General features: G+C 40.8%; 1 protein-coding gene across 3 annotated transcripts in view; it reads left to right on the forward strand.

The window, feature by feature from the left end:
• pcxb (pyruvate carboxylase b) overlaps window positions 1–23,449 on the forward strand; it is a 269,858-nt gene that overhangs the window by 31,451 nt on the left and 214,958 nt on the right. For all 3 annotated transcript variants that reach the window (XM_054600910.1, XM_054600909.1, XM_054600912.1), the window contains exon 10: window positions 20,835–20,953. In XM_054600910.1, coding sequence (XP_054456885.1) covers window positions 20,835–20,953 — 119 coding nt within the window. The remainder of the gene's footprint in view (window positions 1–20,834; window positions 20,954–23,449) is intronic.

The following is a 23,449-nucleotide window of genomic DNA, read 5'->3' on the forward strand; positions in this document are numbered from 1 at the left end:
TTTAAGTGTGGGATGGAGAGAGGAGAACAGGAGACGGAGGTTTGAAATCTGTGCGCCTGATGATTTGAGGGGAAGAATCATTTCTGGTTGAGTGTTTTTCGAGAACAGGGGAGAAATAATTTGTTGTACATTTTCAGTCCTTTGCTCGTGTGTCTGCCGGCTCTTTTTCCCCATCATCCCCTGAGAGCTGCTACTCAAAAGCGCCCTAATATGTCTGCAGCTCATCAGCACTCTCAACAAAGCAGGTGTGTGCATGTCTGTGTGCAAGTGGGCTTGCACAGTGCTGTACATTAACGTCACTCATTACTAAGCCTATTTATTCTTACTAAAGATGTAGATCTTTTTAAATCAGACACAAATATAAAGTTTGATATCTTAAAACTACTGGACATTGTAGTTTTTTTGTAAACATTGGTCAACGGGACTGAATTGAGTTCAGTTTGGCTGCACAAAAAGTACTTCATTAGAATTTAATTAATTAAACGTGGGTGTGGTTGGGTTTAGAAATCATTGTGAAATAAAAATCTAATTAAATATATCAAGTTGGGAATTGAGTGCTTACATAATGCATTTGTTGACGTAGATGTCGACAACCTTAGATGCAAAGTGCTTTCCTGTGACCTTGAAGCACTTGGAAAAAAGGGACTTACGAGAATATGGAAAGAGTCTGTCTTCTTGATGTGTATATTTATTCAAGAAAAATTGCATTGAAATTCGGGTGAAAGTGTCTCCAGCCTGACATTATTGAAATAGCACTTACTGTGTGTTTGTGAGTGTTTAAGGCAAAACGTTAGACATCAGACGCTGCTTTTGGGAGTATATCCGTCTTTGCTGCCGTCTTGTGTGGTGTTTCTGTAAGCTCTGTTTGTGTGTGTGTGCAACACACACATCTGTCAATCCACCAAGGGTGATAAACGTGGAATTAGTTCTGCTGTCAATCACCTTGGTAACGGTGAGTGCAGAGAGGACACGGTGAGCGCTCAGACGAGTCGTGTCCCCAGTAGACACACACACACACACACACACACACACACACACACACACACACACACACACACACACACACACACACACACACACACTATATATACACAGATTGACACTTGGTCCCTGGAGGTGGTCAGTGTACTGTAAACATTATTACTACTTACAGACTTATAAACACCCTGTGACTGTATGTGTGTTCCCATTGTTGACTTCGAAACTACACCATCACTTTTTGCCCTGAAAGCATATTTTAATATTCCATCAGGAAAACCAGCATTTGGAAATGGGCTAGACGAAAAATGTTCCTCTCCTTTTCTCATGAATCAGTCAGTTTTATTTTCTCTAATTTACTTATTTATTTTCTGCATCTCATGTTTTTCAATCCCTCACTATTTATCTTGACTTCTTTTTCGGTGTCTTCATCTTGTCTCTCTCTGTTCTGTCTCCTTCCGTGGTTCTTCTTTGTAATGTCTCCCTCTCCTCTTTCATATTCAGTACTTTTTAGTATCTAAACTTAAAATTGGCTCCTTTTTTTTGGTGTGCTCTGCTGATCAACTTGTATGTTCCCATTTGTCATCCATTTCCTCTGAAATATTTTAGTTACAATTAATATTGGAAGGTCAACCATTCCAAATTTTTTTTAATGTTAAGTGCAAACATTAAGTAATAATTGAATTCGTATACTGCCGTCTTATATAAAATGCAGCTCAAGGTGCTTTAGAGTATGGCAGTAAAAGCAACTTACACCAGAAATACAAAGAATAAAATAAGTTCATAAAAAGTGACTAAAGGCTCCAAAAAGAAGGCAGAGAAATAAAAGTAGAAATGATAGTAGTAGAAAAAAAGATTCAAAAGCACCACATAAACTAAATGCCTGCATGAATAAGTAGGTCTTCAGTTTTTTTTTTTCGTTGTGTCAGCAGAGCTTGCATATCTGACGTAGCTGGTCCACAGTCTGAGGGGAGAAGCTTAAAGCACCTCCCCATCTTATTTTGTGGGCTACTTCAGGAATAGTTTAAGTACCAGCATCAGAACCTATAAGGGCTATTGTTGGTTGATAAGGAGTTAAAAAATCAGAAATTTAAGAAGGTTGCAATATCATTAAAAGCTTTCTCTGAAATGGGGCGCCAGTGCAGGAAAGCTAAAACGGGCATCATGTGTGCTCTTTGTTAAAAGTCTATGTTCTTAACTAGTTCACATATTTCCTATCAGTTGGTAGGCCAGTGAAGAGGGCATTACAATAATCCAACCTGCCAGTAATGAATGCATTAATCAACTTCTCACCATCCTGCTTTACTTTGGTAACATTCCTCAGGTAGAAGACTGCTGTCTTGGTCACTGCTGATATCTTAGCTTAAGTCAAAATGACACCTGGGGCAGCATGATGTGTAACATCTCCACATCATTGAGATAGGGTTATTACCATTCTAATGAGTGCTTCCTTACCTCAGGTTTGTGTGCGTGTTTGTGTGTGCGTGTACGTTTGTCTGTCAAAAGCAAACAGAGAGATTCTGCTGTGACATGTGTAATGTAGGATGCATAAAGTAGTGCGGGAGTCTGGCATCTCAGGGTGACATTGGCGCTTGGTGATTGGATGGGTGCTATTTCGAGCATCCGTGGCATGTATCCTCATGCCTGCAGAATCCTCATGCCTGTGTGTGCTGCATGTGTTTGTCGATTCAAGCCCAGGACTAAGTGTGATATTGAAATTGGCAGTGCTGTTTTGACTAGTGCTGACTATGAGCTTGTAGAAGGGTATGTGAGGGAGTTTTAAGATGAGCATGTGAGGCATGTTGGGGATGGAATCCTCTTGGCACGAAAGGAAGCCATATGAGACTAGCTAAAAGGAAGGCAAAGATGGAGATATGGATGGAGGATGAGAGAGGAGAAGAACATAAAGCAGAGGGAAATGGATGGAGGGAGGAGAAAGCAAGTAAAGAAAAGAAGACCAACTTGCTGTTAATGAAATGAGACTTGAAGAAAGAGACTGAGTTTACAGAAACCAAGTGAGGTGGTCAGAGGATGCAGGAACCGAGACAAAAGAAAGTGAGGCAAAGACAAAAGAGAGAAAGGGGAGGTATTGATCCTTTCTGCCAGCTGGGGGGAAACTAAAGCCAACTGTGCTTTCTGAAATTAGAGCCAAGGGAAAGGTGGAAGGATGGAGGAGAAAATGGTGGGAGAGAGTGCAGCAAGCAAGCACAGCCACTGTTTGTATCACATTGTGCAGCAAAGAACAGTGAAAAGTGCACGCTTATGAATAATAAATGGTCACAGCGGTGGTTGGTACAGAAGCAGGATAACTGTACTCAAACTGCAAAAATGATCCAGCTCTTCAGACGTCGCTCTTTTGATTTTTGATGAGCTGTATTTTCACCGTGTTGTGTTACAGCATTGGGGGGGAAAAAATGCGATGTGAAAATGGTGATAAAACGAACAGATGTGCATAATTTATGCGGGCGAGATCAATGAAAACATCACGGCCGTGTAAACAATCGCAGCACGTCAGATGCCAGACAGAGACACAAATTATTTGGGTAACATTGTCTAAATCACCCACACAATAACAGCGGGAATAGAAATGGCGGGTTGAAATGGCCCTGAAGGCAATCATGGGTCAAATGATCGTAGTAACACGTTGGAGAGGGGTAAAAACAAACAAACTAAGTGCTTTAAACGGGGAAGGTAACATCATGCTTTATTTTGTAGTCCACTCCTTTTTTTTTTATAGTCCCCCTTTTCACGTCAGTAAAACACAGATGTGAATAATAATGGCTGTGTTTAAGTGAGCTTACTGGGAGACTTAATGAAACGGAGTCTTTGTAAATGTTATGAGCCACACCTGCACTTTCCAAGTAGCTTTGTTGCAATTTTTGGGGAACATATTTTTGGTTTTTGCTGTGCTTTCATATATATATATATATATATATATATATATATATATATATATATTGCAGTCTTAAGCTTAAGTTGTAAGTAAAATCACAAGCTTCCAATTTAGCCACATTGTTTTACTGAATATATTATAGTATTTTGAGATCTGTTCTTCCAGCACAGTGACCCATAATTTGACATTAAACTCTTCAGTCAGGGCGTCCGGCCTGTTTTTTTTTTTTTTTTTTTAAACTTCCAATTGGATTAATGAGTGATGGCTTCTGCTCTTTCTCTGAAATGTATGTCAAGATTTTTCTCTATTTTTTTTTTAGGGGAGAACTATAGCTTTGCTGCATCTTCCTAAAACAAGCTGTTTCAATTCAAATTACAAGTGTGAATGAAACAATCAAAACATGTTACGCCTGTATAATATATTCCAAATGGCGTGTGTGGTAGTTAATTAGACGCCTTCTGGATGATTTATTTTTCCCAGACTTAATGAAACAGAGTCTCTGTAAATGTTACGAGCCACACCTGTGCTTTTTTTAAATTTATTTTTGTTTCTGCTGCTCCATTGCTGCACTTTAGCCACGTACGCCAGACATGAACATTATTTTCATATGGTTGCAGTCTGTGAATATGGTTGCAGTCTCTGAATACTTTATTTTGAGATCTGTTATTCAAGCGTAGTGACCCATAATTTGACATTAAACTCTGCAGTCAGGGCGTCCGGTCCGTTTTGTTAATTTCTAATTGGATTAACGAGTGATGGCTTCTGCCCAAAAGACATTAGTCCCTGACTACTGACTGGCGCGCTGGGCTACTTTTTTGGCAGAAGGCTTACAAATTGCTCTGCAGCTTGTAATGAAATCATCGGCGTCACATCGGGGTGTTGATTCCCCGTCAGGCCTCATTTTGCAACGCTGACGAGCTTCCACTCCATTATTCCCTATATGGCGTCCTAATGATGTACAGTATATCTAGATGGGTCTGCTGTAGTTCACAAGTGCCCTGCTTCCTGCCAGCGGCTCTGCCTTCTGAGGACCGAGAGAAGATATGAGGAACACATATTTCCAAAGACATCCTCCAACGCTGGCAGAAGAATTGCGGGCCATAATGTGCTGCTGCATGCAGTAAAATGTGGAATCTCTCTGACGAGGAGAGATGGAAGAAAGACAATTTGCCCATGGGGAAATTAAATTGGAAAGATGGGCCTTTTTTTTTTTTGTGTGTGTGTGTGTTCTGACTGTACAAGCGGTTCACTGGAGCACTTTCTCTCTGTTCTCACCACAAAGTGTGAGCACTGAGTGAATGAAACCCAAAACGGCAACGCTTATGTTGCATCGAAGAGAAGGAAGAGAAGGATGGGAGATGCCCTTCCTCCCCCCCTACTTGCTCTCTCCTCCCTCACCCTATCCTTTTAACTTGTATAAGAAAGCAAGAGCTGTTAATGAAACTGGCTTGGACACACACGCACACGCACACACACACACACACACACACACACACACACACACACACACACACACACACACACACACACACACACAAGCATGCATTAACAGACTCACTGGCATCAGCATTTGGTGTAGCTCCCTGATTATGCACATGGGAGAAGACTTCAGTCAACGTACTTCACCTTCATCCCTCCCCTCTTGTCTCTCTCTTACCCCCTCTCTCTTGCCTGTCTTAAGTTAACCATCTCTGTATTATTCTATTTTTATCACCACATGTACACTCTTATTTCTTTCCTCAAGACATCTTTCATTCTTTCTGTCGCTTTTATGTAATTCTACCCCCCTATTTTTCTCTTATTTGCCCTTTTCAATTCTGTCTCAGTCTGAATGGCACTCTCTCTGTGCACACACAATACTCATCAGCGCTCCATCTTTCCCATCCAATCATCCACCCTCTCAGTCATTCTGTTGTGCTCTTTCTCTGAAATGTATGTCAAGATTTTTATTTATTTTTTTAGGGGAGAACTATAGCTTTGCTGCATTTTCCTAAAACAAGCTAACAAGCTATTTCAATTCAAATTATAAGTGTGAAAGAGTGTGAATAAAACAATCAAAACATGTTACGCCTGCAAATGTGTTCCAAATGGCGTGTGTGGTAGTTAATTAGACGCCTTCCGGATGATTTATTTTCCTATGAAACATTTAGGGAGCAAAATTGAAATGAATATTGGAAATAATTTAAATTCTAAACCATTAAAGACTTTCACTGTATATTGTGATTATATGATCATATGTGTTCATTGTTTCTCAAAATAACATTGTTTACATACATTGGCAATGTTGGGCTATTTAGCCTCCATAAAGTGTAGTGGAAAGAAATCCTCCGAAATACAAATTGACATGTTTATTTTTCTGCTGTTTCTATTTGTGTCTGAGGACTTTACTTAAATTCACCAATATTGTTTTTTAGATAATGCCCCATGTGCATACTAAACATAAAATCCCAGAAAACGTTTAATACAAAAAGTAATTATCCCAATGAAAGGAATCAACAGGAGGTTCGTGATGATATCTTTTAGTTTATTTTATACCCTTTTCACCTGAAGTGTCTTCAAAATGTATTTCATTTTACAATGTATATGTTTTAAGGCCATTTTCCTCAAAATATTTTTTTTTCTCAGACAGAGAGAGAGAGAGAGAAAGCTCCACTTCAGTAGTTCTTGCATACACCAAACTTTCCAGTCTTATTCCAATCTACATTCTGAAGTTTTTTTTTCTGAGGGGTTTGTTTATATATCCTTCTTAGACTGATTTATACAATATATTATTCCCAATGCATAGCCAAAAATGGATTTTGTTTTATGGCGGTTGACAGTATTTTATGACTTATGGATATCCCCTTAATAACAGATTTTTTTTGTGTGCAAAAATGCATAAGAGTGAAATACAATTAAATGCATCAAAGCACGTTGACATCACATAAACATTTATCCACATCTGAAAATATCTTTATCATAAATTTCATTAGTCATATTTTCCAGCCCTAATGGAATTTCAGTTATCATGGGCTTTAAAAACAAACACGCACGTATAGGGGACAAAAACTGATGCATTAATGCACATGTATTCGCACAACTGCTCTACCAAAGAGCTGGAGCATGAACGTATATTTACAGTCTGAGCTCGCCTAGGGGCACACAACGTGAATTCAGTGAACGACACAAATGCAAATGAACACATGCATTCTGTACACATGCAGGATACATTACGCTGATGTATTTTTAAGCGACACATTAAAAAAAAAAAGGATACACATTCTGACTTGGAAAGGGATTGAAACAAGGCAAACACACGTAGGTCACGTATGCATGAGGAACAAACACAATATCATCCCATGTTTTTTTATTTTGCCACTCTTGTGTGCTCTTGTCTCTCTCTCTCTCTCTCTCTCTCTCTCTCTCTCTCTCTCTCTCTCTCTCTCTTCCCCCCCCAGTTCCCTGCTCCCTCTGGCTGTGTCAAATGCTGCAGTGTGGGTGTCTTAGCTCAGAATACATCCAAATCTTAGTCTGACACACACTCTCACAAGCACACACCAAGCAATGTGCGGACACATGCACGCCACTGCAGTCTTATGAAGTAAAAAAAAAAAAAAAAACCCAAAACATTTCTACCCTGACTACCTTTTGGCAGGAGTGAGAACGAGGGAGTGAAACAGGGAGATAGAGAAGGGCGGGGGCGTGATGGAGGAAGGAGTGAGATGGAGGGAGGTGTGCTCGGAGTGAGGAAGCCTTGGCGAGAGCACGGGAAGAAAAATAGCATTTGGCCTGATTTTGGCTCCAAGTTACTAATCGTGTAGCTCCGCAGAGAAAAGATTCAAGTGCGTTTGAGTGTCTGTGATTCAGCAGATGACACCTCTGTGCGTGGGCCGACGTTAATCTTTATCTGTGTGTGTGTGTGTGTGTGTGTGTGTGTGTGTTGTCATAGCTTGTATTTGTGTATCGGCATGTTTGCACCCGCCTTTGTCCAGCTGTGTGTGTTTCTGGATGCTCTTTGATCATTAGGCAGCTGTATTCACTTCTGCTTCTCATCATTTCACAGACAACAAGCTCATTATGCTTCCATTAACTGCTGACAGAGCGAAGGGTGAAAGAGGGCGAGAGGGGACAGAGAAAGAGAGAGAGAGAAATGAAAGCAAAGTGGAAAAAGAAAGGGGAGGCATGACTGGCTGGCTTACCCAAAAAATGAGCAATAATGCCCTATATTAAGAGAGATTTGGAAGGAGGGATGAGCGGAGAATGGGAGAGGGTGGACGAGGTGAAAAGACGGATTTAAGATCAGGAGGAGCGTTGGAGAGAGGGGGGGCCTTAAAACGAAGCAGGGCCTAAGTGAGATGTGAAAAGAAGGGATTTAGGAACAGTAGGTGCAGTCAAATGGATTGCTAATGGGAAAAATGGCAGAATGAGACCTCCTGACAGAAGTAGTCTCGACGTTTTGACTGGCAGCTTGTGTGATTATTGAAATTCACCACACACTTATCAAGTCAAGGCCATATTTACTTTCACTCAACAGAATCAGCAATTGGCAAGCAATGTTTAGGATTTTTTTTTTTTTTTTTTTTTTTTTAAACGTAATTTACCACAGATTCTTGATTACGTGATGGTTAGAGCAATCACAAACTTAATTTGAACGGCCTCAGCATCCCTGAATGTGGAAGTTATTAGATTTAAGGACGCAACAGGAAAAGGTACACTCAGTGGAGTACAGATTTGATTGAATGAACACAACCCACAGTTGGCTGAGCTGTGGCGTTGCAGTCAGCTGTGTGTGTGTGTGTAGTTCCATTAGCTGTTAGCTGACACACTATCCAAAACAAAACAAAAAGTGTGCAAACTGTTATATCCATAGACATACAGTCCATGGATTTCCCCTACTGTGTCTTTGGGGGTCACTGATGCACTCGGCTCAGCAAGCAGACAATTGCAGTATAAAAACAGGCAAAAAAAGGTGTTTTGAGAAAGTGTGAGTCACAGCGACCACAAGATGTCCTTGAGTGAGCAGTAATAACTGGGCAACCCAAATATTGTGCAGTTTGCTGCAGCTGAATGTGACATTGGCTGTGGACGGACACACAGGTACCCCATCACTCACTGACGGAAAACGCACACGCCCGAGTGGCCGCAAGATTCTCCTGGCAGAGATTCTAAAGAAAGGGCATCTATACTAAGCAATAGACCTTGTTCACAGACATAATGGTGTGTCGGAGCACAAAAAGCCTCCTTCATAACATTAACGGTGGCTGCATACCATTTTCACTAGTTTTGATGGTATGGGGCCTTGAATTGTGCTTACTGGCCTGGCTTATTGGTTCCTCTTTTAGATCTGGTAGTTGGTTGATAACATAACAATAATAATGTCTTTTAATCTTTGTTGATTTAATAGATGTGGCAATAAGTCAGTTATACACTAATATATTCCCAGTGTTGGCTAATGTCAGCCACTGTACGCTACTTTTTATACCAGAACAAGTAAGAGGGTAGCGAGTAGAGTAAGTAAAGTTGTGTTACATAAGCTTTTCATTTAAAAAGAGGGACAATGTTTATTTTATTTTATTTCAAAAGCTTTATAGACTTTCTTTCAGAGGGTGCCAAAATATAGATGCCCTTTTCAGAGATTGTTCTCAGTTTACCCCAAAAAGCGTTTGTAATCCTTTTACCACGCACGTGTGGTTTAGTGTACCTGCACTGTAACAGAAATTAAATCAGATTACTGTAATACAATTATATGTAACCTTACACTGTGGGGCGTCCATAGTGGCACTTTGCCTCAGGAAAATTGGTAATACCAGCATGAAAGCACCACTTTTCAATGTAGGAAAAGAGAGGTGGCAGATTGAACAGTGGGCGGAGGAGTAGATTTGGGGATGGAGGCTGAGGCCAGCAGACGGAGAAGGAGAGAAGGCTTGTGCAGTAAAGGGGCAGAGAATCCCAAAGACTCTCAAAAAACATTGTGGTCTCAGATCGCAGAGGTGAGGGAGAGAGATGAGGAATAGGGCGGGAATGAAATATGGATGCTGGAGCTAGTTGGTAGAAATTTTAAAGCTGTAAAACTTGACGTGTAAGTGTCCTTTGTTAGTTGTCACTAGCTTTGATTAACTGGGGAGTGGAGTTGAAAGAAAATTCATAAAACAAAATATGATGGCACCCAACTTTTCCTGAACAGATTTGTTTTTTTTTTCAATTTTGACCTTTTGGGCCTGGTTGCAGGGATATAAACCCAACATTTTTCACACATGGAAGTCAGCTGTCAGTGACATTTCATTAAAGGCCAAAGTTGAGGACATGAGATTTCTGCAGGAAACTCAGGGGAAACTTGAAGGTAAAAGAGACGGGAAGCACAGACTTGATGGTAAAGGTTACGGGACCAAGGAAAAGTAAAGTAAAAGTAGAGAAACCACACATACACACACACTTATACTCTCACAGTATAGCAGTTTATTTCAAGTCATAAAATGTGACAGTCTGGGTTGCCTTGCTGACAGTGAATCAGCCAACAGAAACTTTCTCTGAACTGTGTGGTGTTATTTTGGGATGATTCTCGCTTTCTGTCCCTGTCCCTTCAGTACATCTAAAGTTATGGCTGCACTTTGCACTTGATGTCTCTCTTTTCTTTTCAAATTAATTGATAGTAAACATCAGATTTTATGAGCCCACAATTCCGCGTGTCCACGCGTGGACTGTAAATTCCCATTAGGTGTCTTCTGTGGCTGTATTGATTTAAAATCTGTCTGCGCTGCCTTACCTCTTTCTCTCCCTCTCCATCGCTCTCCCTTCTCTCTGTGTGTGCACTTTACGGCTGCACTGCTGTACAACTCCCATTACACTGCTGCCTGATGGCCTTGCAGCTTCCATTTGGTTCCCAGGATATCTCAGTAATGTGAGAAAAATCGACTGAACGATATATTCCTTTTTTGTGTCATTGTTGATGTGTCACACGCAGGTGTTTGTCTGCAGCGACAGATTTGTTTGTCATGCAAATGGCTGCTTGAAAGCACAGAAATAATGCCGCGCACAATAATGTTTATTGCAAATCTCCATCAGTGCATTTAAAATTCATTTTTATGGCCCTTTTTGTCTGATGCCAATTTTGATGGTCCATAGCAGCCCTCTTAAAAGAATATCGATTAGCTCTTAGTCCTTAAGATATCCTCAAGTAGAAAAAAACCATCCATGTCTATTTAGTATTTAGACAGACATGCACCTCGTTGCATAAATGTGATTTTCATTAGAACAGGAATACTGTGAGTTTGAAATCTTAAGTTTCATGTCTAAAGTAAGATAGATAGGAAAAAATACAACAATGGTAATCATCAGAAAGTCTGTCCACATTTTGTACAAATTATGAATATCCTTTATGTGCAGCATCTGAGCAAATAGTAATCAGACAAAATCCATCAGTTAAACAGATGAAAACAGTATGAAACCACCAGTGTCACATATTCAATGTCTCCAAATGGGCTATTGTTGCTCCGCACTGCCATCACTGTCTGCAGTCGGCTGACATCAGTCGTGTACTGTACCGCTTTTAAACCTTTCAACTCTGCTGCTTCTTATCGCTCGTCCTTTCATCACTCTTACATCAGTAGTTTCAGTCATTATTCATCCTCGGGCTCGCTACTAACACCCCGTCAGGTTCCCCTCGCTCTAAATCTTGATGTACTTTGATTTTGCTCGTAGCTCTTCTCGGCCATTCTCTATTTATCTCCATGTCTTTCTCTCAATCTCTTGCTCCATGTAGTTTCCCCTCGCTTTGTCTGCGTTCCCCTACAGCCATCTGCTCCATTCACCATCTACCTTCCATTCTTCTTTTTTCTTTTTCTTTCTGTCACTCTGTCCCATCGATGAATCGCGGCTCCTCCATCTGTGACCTTCGTCTCTTTTCTTTTTTTTAATTCCTTAATTTTTTCAGATAAAAGGACTTATTATCTAAAGGCTTGTCAAACCTGAAGGTAGAGAAAAAGTGTTGAAGTGTTGAATGTGGAGCAAAGGCCAACTGCCACTTACGGAAGAGATGGTGGTGGGGGGGGGGGGGGGGACTGTTTTGATATGTAGCTGTGTCGAGGAAGAGTGGGGGGGGAGGATGAAGGGAGAAAAAGCTGAGGGAAGGATCAGAGAGCACTGAAGAGAGAGGGAAGTGAACGGCTGTCACCTCAGAAAGAAGTGTTTTTTTTGTAGAATATAGGATTTTACCTTTTTATCGGTGGTCCAGACAGGGTTGCCATCTTTGCAAGCGAAGATGTACATCCTCATCGCCCACTGAAGGTTTCCAGACGGTGGTTGGTATTATATGATGTAATGAGTAAGGATGCATCTTTACAAGTGAAAGGCCGGGGTCTGACCTTCTGTGTTGGCATTGATTCAGGCCGCTAAAGTGCCCTTAGGAATAACGTTAAGTCTGCACAAGTGTTTGCTAAGTCTGACCTCTGACCTCTCAGTCTACGGGTAAACGCGACAACGCTACACTAAAACGAATAACTTTTTGAGGAGCTTGAGGAGGTGCTAAAATTGAAATGATCACCTATAGCTTTAGTAGTTCATATTTATGAGCCGCGCTCATTAGCATGGCTCTAGGGATGGCGATGATGCTAATGTCAATCTGCCACTTTGGTGCAGACTGAAATATCTAAGTAGAACCTAACAGATCTGCTATCCAAAAGATTCTGACGTCCTCCAATAAGACGTACCCATCTGTCAATCATTTTATCAGATTTGGCACGCTATCTTCTTTCCTCATCAGTATGTGTGCTGTGGTTGAGACCCTTTTTGACAGTTTAAGAAGCGAGGGGAAGAGTGCAAGATTCCCAGAATTTAAATATCACATAGGAAGGCCACAGCTGCAAACACATTTTAAGCAAAGCTTGGGTGTTCTGGTCCCCAAATTGAGAATCTGTGCATCATGTACTAATGACCATGCTCAGCACACACTTTTTTGGGCATCGATTCCGGAGGGAGTCTAATCCCGTCTCAATACTCCAGCAGAATTAACGGCATAATAAGCTATAATACAGGATCCTCTTGAGTAAAACCTCTCCTTTAAGAATAACACGTGGTAATGTATTGTTGATGCAGACTTTTATCACTGCATCTCTTCCTGAAGTATTTGCATGGGATTGCTTTCCTATTACAAATTTGATGACCAAGCATGTTGTCCTCAAATCATTCGGCATGAAAAGGAACCCCTAAGAGTAGAAAAACGGGAAATGGAGAAGGCGGTAGGATGACCTGAATCTTTAATTACAGAGGCAAAGGGTTGAAGTGAACAGTATGGAAAGGTAGGACGGTAGGGAAAAAAGAAATAAGTGATGGACTTAAAGCCTGGAGAAGAACTGAGATGAAGGGATAAATACATGAATCGGTAAACTGGTGGAGGGATTCCGGTCAAGCTCCTTTTCCCATTACAGCTGGGATGAATATGAACGTGTGGGCACCTACGGGCCTGCCAGTGTCTGTTTGTGTATGTGTGGGCGCTCACATGATTGTGTTTATTATGATCGTGTGTTTTTATTTTATTTTTGTTTGTTTTTTGTGCCTCTAGGCCCTTATGTGATATGTGTGCATTACTGCTTGTGCGTGCGTTGGTGCGTGTGTGTGTGTGTGTGTCGGTTTGTTTACAAAATGTGCGCAGTGTGCTCGGGTAGGTGAGCGCCGGTGCTTTGGCAGCTCCCTGCAGCAAAAGGATTACAGAGGTGGCGCCACGGAAAAGCCGATCTATTTGCGAGTGTGCGTGCGTGTTTGTGTTATTCTGAGGTTGTATCAGCAGTGAATCGGATGAGAGTTATGTGTGTGTGTTTTGTGTGTGTTTGTTGGGAGTCTGAAAGGGAATGGGATCAGATTGCAGAGCGTCTTGGGACCAGATTAACTCCAATCCCCACAAGAGAGGAAAGAAATGAAAGACTAGGGAAGAAATGAGCTGCAGTTAAAGGGAGGAAGCAACGGTGATGTCTAGATGGGGGGGGGGGTAAGATGTACTGTAGGATCTGGTTATGTAATAACTGCTGGATGATGGGACTATACACCTCTAAAGTTGCTGCACGAAGCACCTTTTTAAAACAGCTTTTCATTTTTAAGACCGTGATCCCCTTGTGTATTTTACCAAAAGAAAAGCAGAAATAAAAGAATCCGAGTTTATGTGATCAGCCTCGATCTCGTGGCAGCGACTGTTCTCAAAATGAAGGCCACATCTGCCATAAACTCTGTTTGTTGCTCCCATAAAGATGGAAGGACTACTCCCTCCCCTCCTCCCCCCCTTGTGACTGTGTGCAGTTTTCCCTTGGGCTTTACTGAAAATTTAGATGTAGTGATATTTCCCCCCATCTGTGTTTTTACTCATTCCAGCCCTTAGCTGTGTCAGAAGCTTTGTTTTGGCATATTTTGTTTGCGTGCTGTAAAGCAAACCAGTTGATTCCTTTACAAAAAAATATGTTGCATTTTTTTCTTTTTCAGTGTATGTATAGTACATGTGAGTATTGTATAATATTATATTTTCATGCAAAGAGGCAAAAAGATAAAGTGAAACCAGACTGGAGAGACAATGTGCCACATAACACAACAATACCATAACTTGTTTATTTCTTGTGAAACCTTGCTTACCTGGAGGCACAAATACCCATCATTCAATGTCCCATCATTAATGTGTATTTATAAACCTAGAGCTTTGACTATGTGTTCAAAACAATTAAGTTGACTAACAGAATAATTTAAACTCCTGGTGTCAGTCCACTGGTTCTTAATGTCACTCTGTAAACTGCCAAGCTTTGCTGTGACACACACACACACACACACACACACACACACACACACACACACACACACACACACACACACACACACACACACACACACTCTAATGTGACCACCAGACAAAGCCACTCAACAAGTCAGTACCATCGATAGAAGGATTGATTTGTTTGGTTCCCTCTCCTCTCTGATGCACATCACACCTCAAGCTGGGGAGCATGTACCACATTACTCTGACTGCCCCTGGACTTTTCATGACCCAGCATGCACTGCTTTCTGGCTGGCGGCTGTGGAGAATTCAGGGAATTGGCATTGGACTGGAGTAATTGGTAGGCTTTACGTGTGATATGCGATGAATCATCAATGTTGTATTTATTTTTTCCTCGCAGGATTTGCATGTAGTGATGGCAATCTGGCATCAACAACCTTGAGTAGAAATCTTTTCTTTTTTTTTTTTTTTTTAGAATCTGAGTGTAGTACGAGTGCCGGCCGTATGACCTCTGAGAGGGTGTGTGTGGTATTTTGGTAGAATTTGACTATTTCCCCGACAGTGCTGAATTGAAAATCTCAAAGAATATCTTGCAAGTGTCTATTTATTCTCTCCATGTCTAATCAAAGATTTTCTTTTTTTAATGTAATTACTGGTTTCTGTACTTAGAGTTCAAAGACTAAAATCATTGTTATGCTTAGCACCAAGCCTCTGCTAGGATTCTTTGTGTCCTTGCAGAGATGAAACTGCAGAAAGGCCGTCACATAAATAAGGTGCTCGACACAGAATGAAATCATTTTTGCAGTGTCAGACTCATGCAAACTTAGTCAGAGCTAACCTGATGCAATATTTTGCTGGCGTGAGCAAAACACGGTCTAATAATAATTAATATGTAGAACACCTGTGCACACCTTGGTGCTATTTTTTTTTTTTAATTTTCTATGATGCATCAAAGGAAGACTGTGTTCTAAAGTGGGGTGAAACAGTGTCATCTATGACATGCTTTCACATCATGTGTCTTTCTTGTGCACCATTAACATAGCGATGGGCTGACGTGGCACTCAGTCAAGACACATTGAGGCTAATCACAAATTGCTGATTCAACGATGCCGAGGCTCCAGAAGCCAAATGGGATCCCGTTGGTAGTGTTGCTGCACTTACAAGAGTCAGTGGAGCTTAAATCCCAAACATCACTCAGCTTAGGCGGAGAAGATAAAGATTAGACAACGCGCAGTGCCAGCAAGAAAACATGGCTACGCGCACACAAAACACACTATCGCAAACAAAAGGGAAGTGGGAGCGCTTCTCTAAACTGCCATGTTAAGTCTTTTCAGGGTTACAAGAAGGCGATTGTGAAAGTAGCCCTCGGCAATGGACGCAATGCAAGTACGCTTAGAAACTCAAATGCGCTCTGTCTCTATACTATCAGACACATTTATCAAGTGTGGAAAATGTCTTTTCTCAGGGCTGCTAATGTTACAATCATGTAAACATGACTGAAATGCTCCAGAATCAGATTTTGGTGGGAACATCGTTGTATTTTTTTCAACTAAAAATTCAAATGTATAAAGGTTGGAAGAGAATATCAAGCACAGACAGATACAGCTACTGTAAGGCAGCATCCTGTTTTTGCTTTCAGATAAGCTGAAACTCCTTGCCTGCTTGAAGGTTTCCACCGCAGTCTCTCCCAAAATGAATGACAGTGTTTTATTGTTGTATTTTTTTTGCATTGAAATGAAGTCACAATCATCCCATTCAACCTCTTGTCAGGGTAGCTGTTTTGTACGTTCCACCTCAGAGGTGTCAGTCTGTGTGGGCAGCTCGGCTGACCCAACCTCACTGAATCATCCTCTCTACTTTCTTCATGATAATTATCCTCAAGGAAATAATTACCTGACAAGCTTGTGGCTGTGAAAGAAGCTCTAGTCAGCAGCAGCATTTTCTGGCCTTAATATACAGTGGGTACGGAAAGTATTCAGACCCCTTTAAATTTTCCACCCTTTGTTTCATTGCAGCCATTTGCTAAAATCGAAAAAGTTCATTTTTTTTCGCATTAATGTACACTCAGCAACCCATCTTGACAGAAAAAAACAGAAATGTAGAAATTTTTGCAAATTTATTAAAAAAGAAAAACTGAAATATCACATGGTCATAAGTATTCAGACCCTTTGCTCAGTATTGAGTAGAAGCACCCTTTTGAGCTAGTACAGCCATGAGTCTTCTTGGGAATGATGCAACAAGTTTCTTCAAAAAAAAACCTCCCCTCCTCCACATCATCTCACTGCCTTTACCTTCCTTTGACTGTAAGTTCTGACCTTGCCATCAGAAACAACAGAGACTGCTATTGGATTTTTTTTTTAACATCAAGCAGAATTCTTATATTTTTCTGCCCAGTACTGTTTGTGTTCTTGCTGCAGCCTCACCTTGTATAGACAGGAGTAAAATCTGTTGTGTGCCGTCAAAGTGTCTCTCCCAAATGTCTTCTACTTTATGCGGACTGCCTCTTCACTGACCTGTTTCCTCCACTCCTCTTAACTGTCCTCCTTAGACATCAACAATGTGTTTTAGCCCTGAGGATTACAAGCAGCTTGGCGAGCACGCAAGAGGAGAAAAAAAAAAAAAAAATGACCACTCTTTGAAATCTGGGTCTTTATGCCGTCTCTTCTTTGCTCCATCGTGTTGATGAACATTGTCACCCAACCTCGCTCTACTATTATGAAGTCATTTTTGGCACTGTGAGGCGCTGTAGAGCAAAGGTAGGGAAAAAAAAACCTATCAAGAGTCTTTATTGAATTTTTGACATCCTGTAACAACATAGCATGCATTTGATTTCAAGCTGAAGTGCTTGGAGAGAGAGAGAGAGAACCAGAGAGAGTGACAGTCTCTCAATCATTGAAGCTCCCTTCTATTCTTCCCCTTCCTGATTTACTCCATCTAATCCTCTCTTTCACTCCCTACGTCTCTTTGTCCTCTCTCTCCACCCCTAACGAACACTGTGCTGCCTCACGTCTGTCCTCATGTGATTCATCTTCATGAGGACATATTCTATACTCACCCATTCCTTTTTCTCTTCCACTACTCTTGAGCTGTTCTTAATGCACTTTTTGTTTCACTCTCTCCGTGCCGCACAGTACCAGCTATCGGTCTCTGTCACTTCCTATTCAAAGCCATACACCGGTGCACATTCATCAGCGCTGGGATCGTTTAAGCACAATCACTCACCCACATTGTGATCCGCTGCAGGGAGCTAAATGTGTGAATGCACATTATGCTTTTTAAAAAAAATACTGTATAGTAGGGTATGATTTGTGACCTCACCCTGTGCTAATACAGCCCATTGACTCTGTCAGACCTTCCAAAACACTGACCACTCAATCTGTTACACTGGCTGCTACTTCACTCACTGACTGAATGTGTGTGACCGAGAGAGAGGGAGAGGGAGAGAGGGAGAGGGAGTGCAATATGGAGTGACACACATTTTGGTATCCGTGTGAATTTATGGGCGCTCATTAAAGTCTGTGTGTGCGTGTGCGTGTGCAGGAGCTGGCTTTCACTGCTACCAGTTCATCAATGAGGCCTTGGGTACCAGCTGCATGTGTTTGTCATCACACACATACGCACACACAAGCGTAAATGAAAAATGTGGCTGCACACAGAGAAGGTGAGGAGAGATGTGACCCAGGCTTAAAGTTAGGTGTGTGTGTGTGTGTGTGTCCGCTAATGAGTCTCTCTGGTAAAACCTGTGGGGAGCTACAGATGCCATAAATGGGATTAATCTCTCTCTGCAGAGGAAACTCTGCTGAGTGCTTCTGAATATTTTCACACAGATGATGTTTTACAAGGTTGCGGCAAATATGAATACATGTGTTGCATGTGGGTGTGTGCGCCTCGCTCAAGATCTGTCTTAATTCCCTCTCGCGAAGATTTTCTTTCCAACAAACTTAATTATACCAACTATGTGTTTTGATGAGTGGCTGACAAGCTCTGAGCAGGTGTAGCTTTACTCAGGTGAAACACTTTTATCTAACCTGTGTATTATGCATCATGGATTCTATGTGGTAATTACATCCTCAAAACAATTTTGAGCTTTTTTGAGGTTGTTTTGCTTTGGTTTAGTTGCCAAACTCTAATTGCTGCAGTTTAAGCTTAGGGCCATCTTTCTCTCTGCAATCCATCCCGCTCTCTTCGTCTGCCCATTTGATTGTCTTGACATTTATGCTCTCCAAATGTTGGAAATGAAAGCAACGCCGAAGGCACTCGGCTGATTTAACAATTGAAGAGTAAACATGCATTTTTCTCTTTTAAGACTGGTGTGAAGGAATTGGTTTAGATCGTTCATTTCCCTGTTTGTTCACTCGAATGCTCAGGACTAGAGAGGGAGGGAAAGAACATAGCAAAAACACACAAACTGTCCGTTCGACAAAGACATAGTTTGATATGTACAGACCTAGGTGGTGCTGTTGCCTTTTCTTGGGTTGTTCACATCTGTGCCTCCTGGGGAAATTAGATTTCCTGTTTTGCAGCTTGTGTTTGGGAGATTTGATTGCTTGCAGCCCTCTAATTTCATTGTAATGTTTGGATGTTATTTTCCTCACTCAAAATGGGTTGTATTTCATTTTATGGCAACTGATTATAGGAATAATCAGTGATTTGTCTGGGTCTGTTCTGAAGAACTTTAGCTGCTCTGATTGGTTAAATTGATGAAAATGGTTGGAGCACGAATCCGATTGCTTTGCTTGAATCATCTGTGTAACCTGTGTAAACTCGGCCAGTCTCAAAATTCTAATGATACATTTTATTTATATAGCTTTTACATGGCAATTACACTCCGCTTGCATCTCCCACTGGGCAAAATTAAACCGGAGCTGAGAAGAGCAAAAGTGGAGTTTTGAAGAATGAGAATGGAAAGTGCTGGCGTTGGTCTACTAACATGCTAATATTCCTCATAATTTACTCTGAATGGCATGTTCAACTTCTAACAGAAAATTAGAGAGAGAGACTATGACTGTAACAGCCCTATGTAAAAGCAAAAATGGAAATGTCCAGTTGTCGGTACATGATGAATAATGTAATATGTATAATTAAAACTGAAAGGAATATAGTCAGTTAAAAAGAAAGCATGCCTGAAGAGGGGACTAGGTATGCCATTATGTGTCGTTATAGCCTCTTAAAGGAAAAAATAAGTAATAAAGAAAGATATTGAATTGTTTTAAAAGGTATAAAGAACATTTCATTGCATTTTAAATGGTACATTTGCACATTGCGGTGCTGATTAAAATGAGAACATTTCTGTTCCAAAAATGAAAAAAACGTCTTTTGGCAGACGAAATGGAAGTCCTCCAACAAGGATTGAGAGTTGTTACAAACTGACAACAAAAATATATGCATTCTTCATATTTACCAGCTGCGACACCAACGCTGGTATTGTTTTCACCTTTTGTGAGTCTGTGTGTGAATCATCATGGCAGAATCTGGTCCTGGAGATGAGGTCCCGTTTTACGCCCCTGGCCCGATTTTGACGTTGTGGCTGGTGTGATTACAGTCTCATGATATGTAGTGTAATTTTACATTGCTATATGTAATATTTATTGCAAAATGACCTGCTGGGTGAGGGTCAAGACTGTGAAATGTGGTTGTAAGCTCAGAAAAAGTTGGAAGCTGTTGAGATTATTTTGTCATGCAATTTTTCCGATTCGTTCACAGGAAATATTTTCTGCTTCATGTTGATTTAGACACAGTGACACTTACAGTACAGTCATATCTCCATTGATGTGTGCTTGTTATTATGTGTAAATATAAGGCCCAGTCTTTAGAGGACATATCATAGTCTCAGTAACACGGACGAGACAAAATTTCTGAATATTTATTGAACCTGACACTGATTGTGATTCTGATTTGTGAAAATGGGCTTTTTATGAGGATGAGTTTTCAATAAATCCCCTCTGATTAATGATCCAATTATTGCAGTGCAGGAAACTGATGAGAAATGCCCTTTTCCCTCTATACAAATAAAACTTGAAGCTAATTTTTTTTTCACCTCATTTTATGTAGTCATATTTACACGGAGAGAAGACCGTTTTTTTTTTGTGCTTTCGGTTTCACGGCTCATTAAGATGAGTGAGTGCTCCTTCTTGAATGTTTACACAACTAACATCATTACTTAGATAATTCAGAGCTGTAAAACTGCTTTCCTAAAATGTTTTTTTTTTTTTTTTTTTTTTTGTTTTTTTGCTGCAGGTTGGCTACGAGAACGCGGGGACCGTGGAGTTCCTGGTTGACAGACACAACAAACACTACTTCATTGAGGTCAACTCTCGACTCCAGGTGGAGCACACGGTGACCGAAGAAATCACTGAGTAAGTAGCAGATGTTTACGTGTGCCGATGGGTTTCGGCCGGCGGGCAGCTGGATGGTCACAGCGGTTGTCATTTTGTGTGTGTGTTTGTTTCGTATCATCTCTTCGCAGACAGGTGGGCAGCTTCAAGGTGTTTTAGATGGTTCCCACTCTGTAAAGTTGCGGAAGTAGAGAGAGTTTTAGAGCATGATCGAGGCACAGAAAGGAGGGGACAAAAAGAAAGACAAAAAAAGAAAGAAACATGTTGAAATTGAGAGGGTGAAAAAGGAGGGGAAAGAAGGGGTTGATAGAAAGTACAAAGAGGCGGGTGTAGGAGAGGAAGATTGAGAAAGAAATTAGAGCCAGAACAGGTGGGATCAGTGAAGAGAAAAGCAGAGAGATGAGGTCAGAGCGAGGGCGAGAGACAATGGGGAGTGAAGGAGAGGGGTGAGAGAGAGAGAGAGAGGATAGTGAAAGGTATAAATAGCATTCCGCTTCACTGATGACCTGTGAGATTTTCTCGGGCTGAAACAACACAGATGGGTCTCAAACTAATACACACACAGGACATAAACACACAAAAAAACACACACAGGTACAAGTATGAAGGCCCTCCAGACACACCAGAAAGCTACAATTAAGCTAATTCATATTGGATTTCCTGCATAATTAACTCAATTAATGAATTAAGCTGACAGACTAACAAATCAGTGCAAGAAGTTATGAGCAGGGGGAGAGATTTGCATGGGGAAAAAAAAATTCCTCCTGTTCCTATGGCAACCAAACATGACTGATAATTTTGTTAGCTGCACTCGGCTCGCCGTCTCAATCATCAGTCTGCTGTTTGGCTTCTTTCGTCTCGTCTGTCTCTCCGTCTTTGTGTAAAAGAAAAAAACAAAACAAAGAGGCGCTTTATTCATCTTGCTGTATTTGCATTACATCAGAGTGAACTGAATCGGCTCGGGATGTGTGGAAAAACTCATCGGTAAACATTGACGTCCCCGGCGATCATTAAGTCAAACAACCACCGCTCACAACAAAAAGTCGATTTTTGTTTTTCCCAAACCGTTAATTTGTGTTATTTTGATTAAAGCGGTGTCCACTTTTTCAGTACACCCTGTCAGTTAAGGTCTTAAATCTTCATGCTTGCCTTAAAACGCGGGTAATGTGACTAGATAATAATGATCCAAAGGACAAATGTGACGCAATAAAATTTGTCTTCAATAGTTTAGGTCTTTTATTTCTTTCTTTTTCTTTGTAGGACTGTAGTTTTCCATGTTTTCTGATTTTTATAGGAGCTTGTACACCTGCCATATGTTCTTCATTTGAGTTTTAAAAGTTCTGCGTTCACACACTTGCTTCATACAGTGTACCCAGAGCTGAGCTCAGTTAAGGCAAGATGTTATTATCTTAATTGTTGGTGGATTAAAGCCCCTTGACACTCTTAGTTTAACCACACACGGTCACTTCCTTTGGCTGATACAACATCTTCCAATGACTGTGTGGGCTTGTATGGACCCTCTCTGACTCTCCTGATAGCTTTGTTTCTCCTGTTATGATGGGTCATATTTCACCTTTATGATTCCATAAAGAGTAAATGAAGCACCTCAGCAAATTCCCAGAATAGCTCCACCCAATTTTTAAGTAGCCTTAATAACTGGAAACACCTGTGTGTGGGTGTGCAGGGGCAGTGAGTGTGGAGTTTACTTGTAAACAAAGGTACGTGCACATCCAGTGCTTCTCATGAAAACATTGAGGCCTAAAACTATTCCATTTTCTTCCTCAAAACATTTATGCAATAATTGTCAGACATTAAAACGGTGAAAGTGGTATTTATATATATTTTTTGCTTTATGGGTATCATACAAGCAAATCAAGACTCCTGTCGCAAGGGCTCATGGGTGTTTGGCATGCAGGAAATGGTAAATCATTATTACCATTTAGCTTTAATTTATACATCACTATGTTCTCTCTCTTTTTAATCCATTCTTTTGATTCTATTTCTATTTTTCCAGCATGATTTTTGTGTCTTTCATTTTCCCTAGCTTTATTTTTATCTCGTGGTATATGAAACCTTAAAATGTGCTTAGCTCTTCTGTGTTTTTTGGGGAGCAACAATGTTGGAAGAAGATGGGATATTTAACTATCATAAATCATTTATTTCATGTCCACAGAGCAGATAATCTTAAATGTAAACCTCCCGGAATTGCTTTTTTTTTCTCTTTTTTTTTTCTAGCACTGCTATGAAATGCAATGTCATATTTAATACATTTAACAATGAAAAAAGGACTGAAATGGCTGATAAAGGACGCCGGAGAACTCGGGCAATATCCTACTCACATTTTCATCTTGCAACTCACTGAGGATGTCGTGCTTGATTATGCGTGAGGAGAAAATGAGATGGAAAATATCTTGACTTCACAACGTGTGTCAGTTGTCGTTTCTTTCTTCTGCCTTTGTAGCACCAGCACCTCCGCCCACCCTCCTTTTGTTCTTTTATAACTCTCCTCCTCCTCTT

Source organism: Anoplopoma fimbria, chromosome 7 (assembly GCF_027596085.1).
Source record: "Anoplopoma fimbria isolate UVic2021 breed Golden Eagle Sablefish chromosome 7, Afim_UVic_2022, whole genome shotgun sequence".
In the NCBI taxonomy this organism is placed as follows: Eukaryota; Metazoa; Chordata; class Actinopteri; order Perciformes; family Anoplopomatidae; genus Anoplopoma; species Anoplopoma fimbria.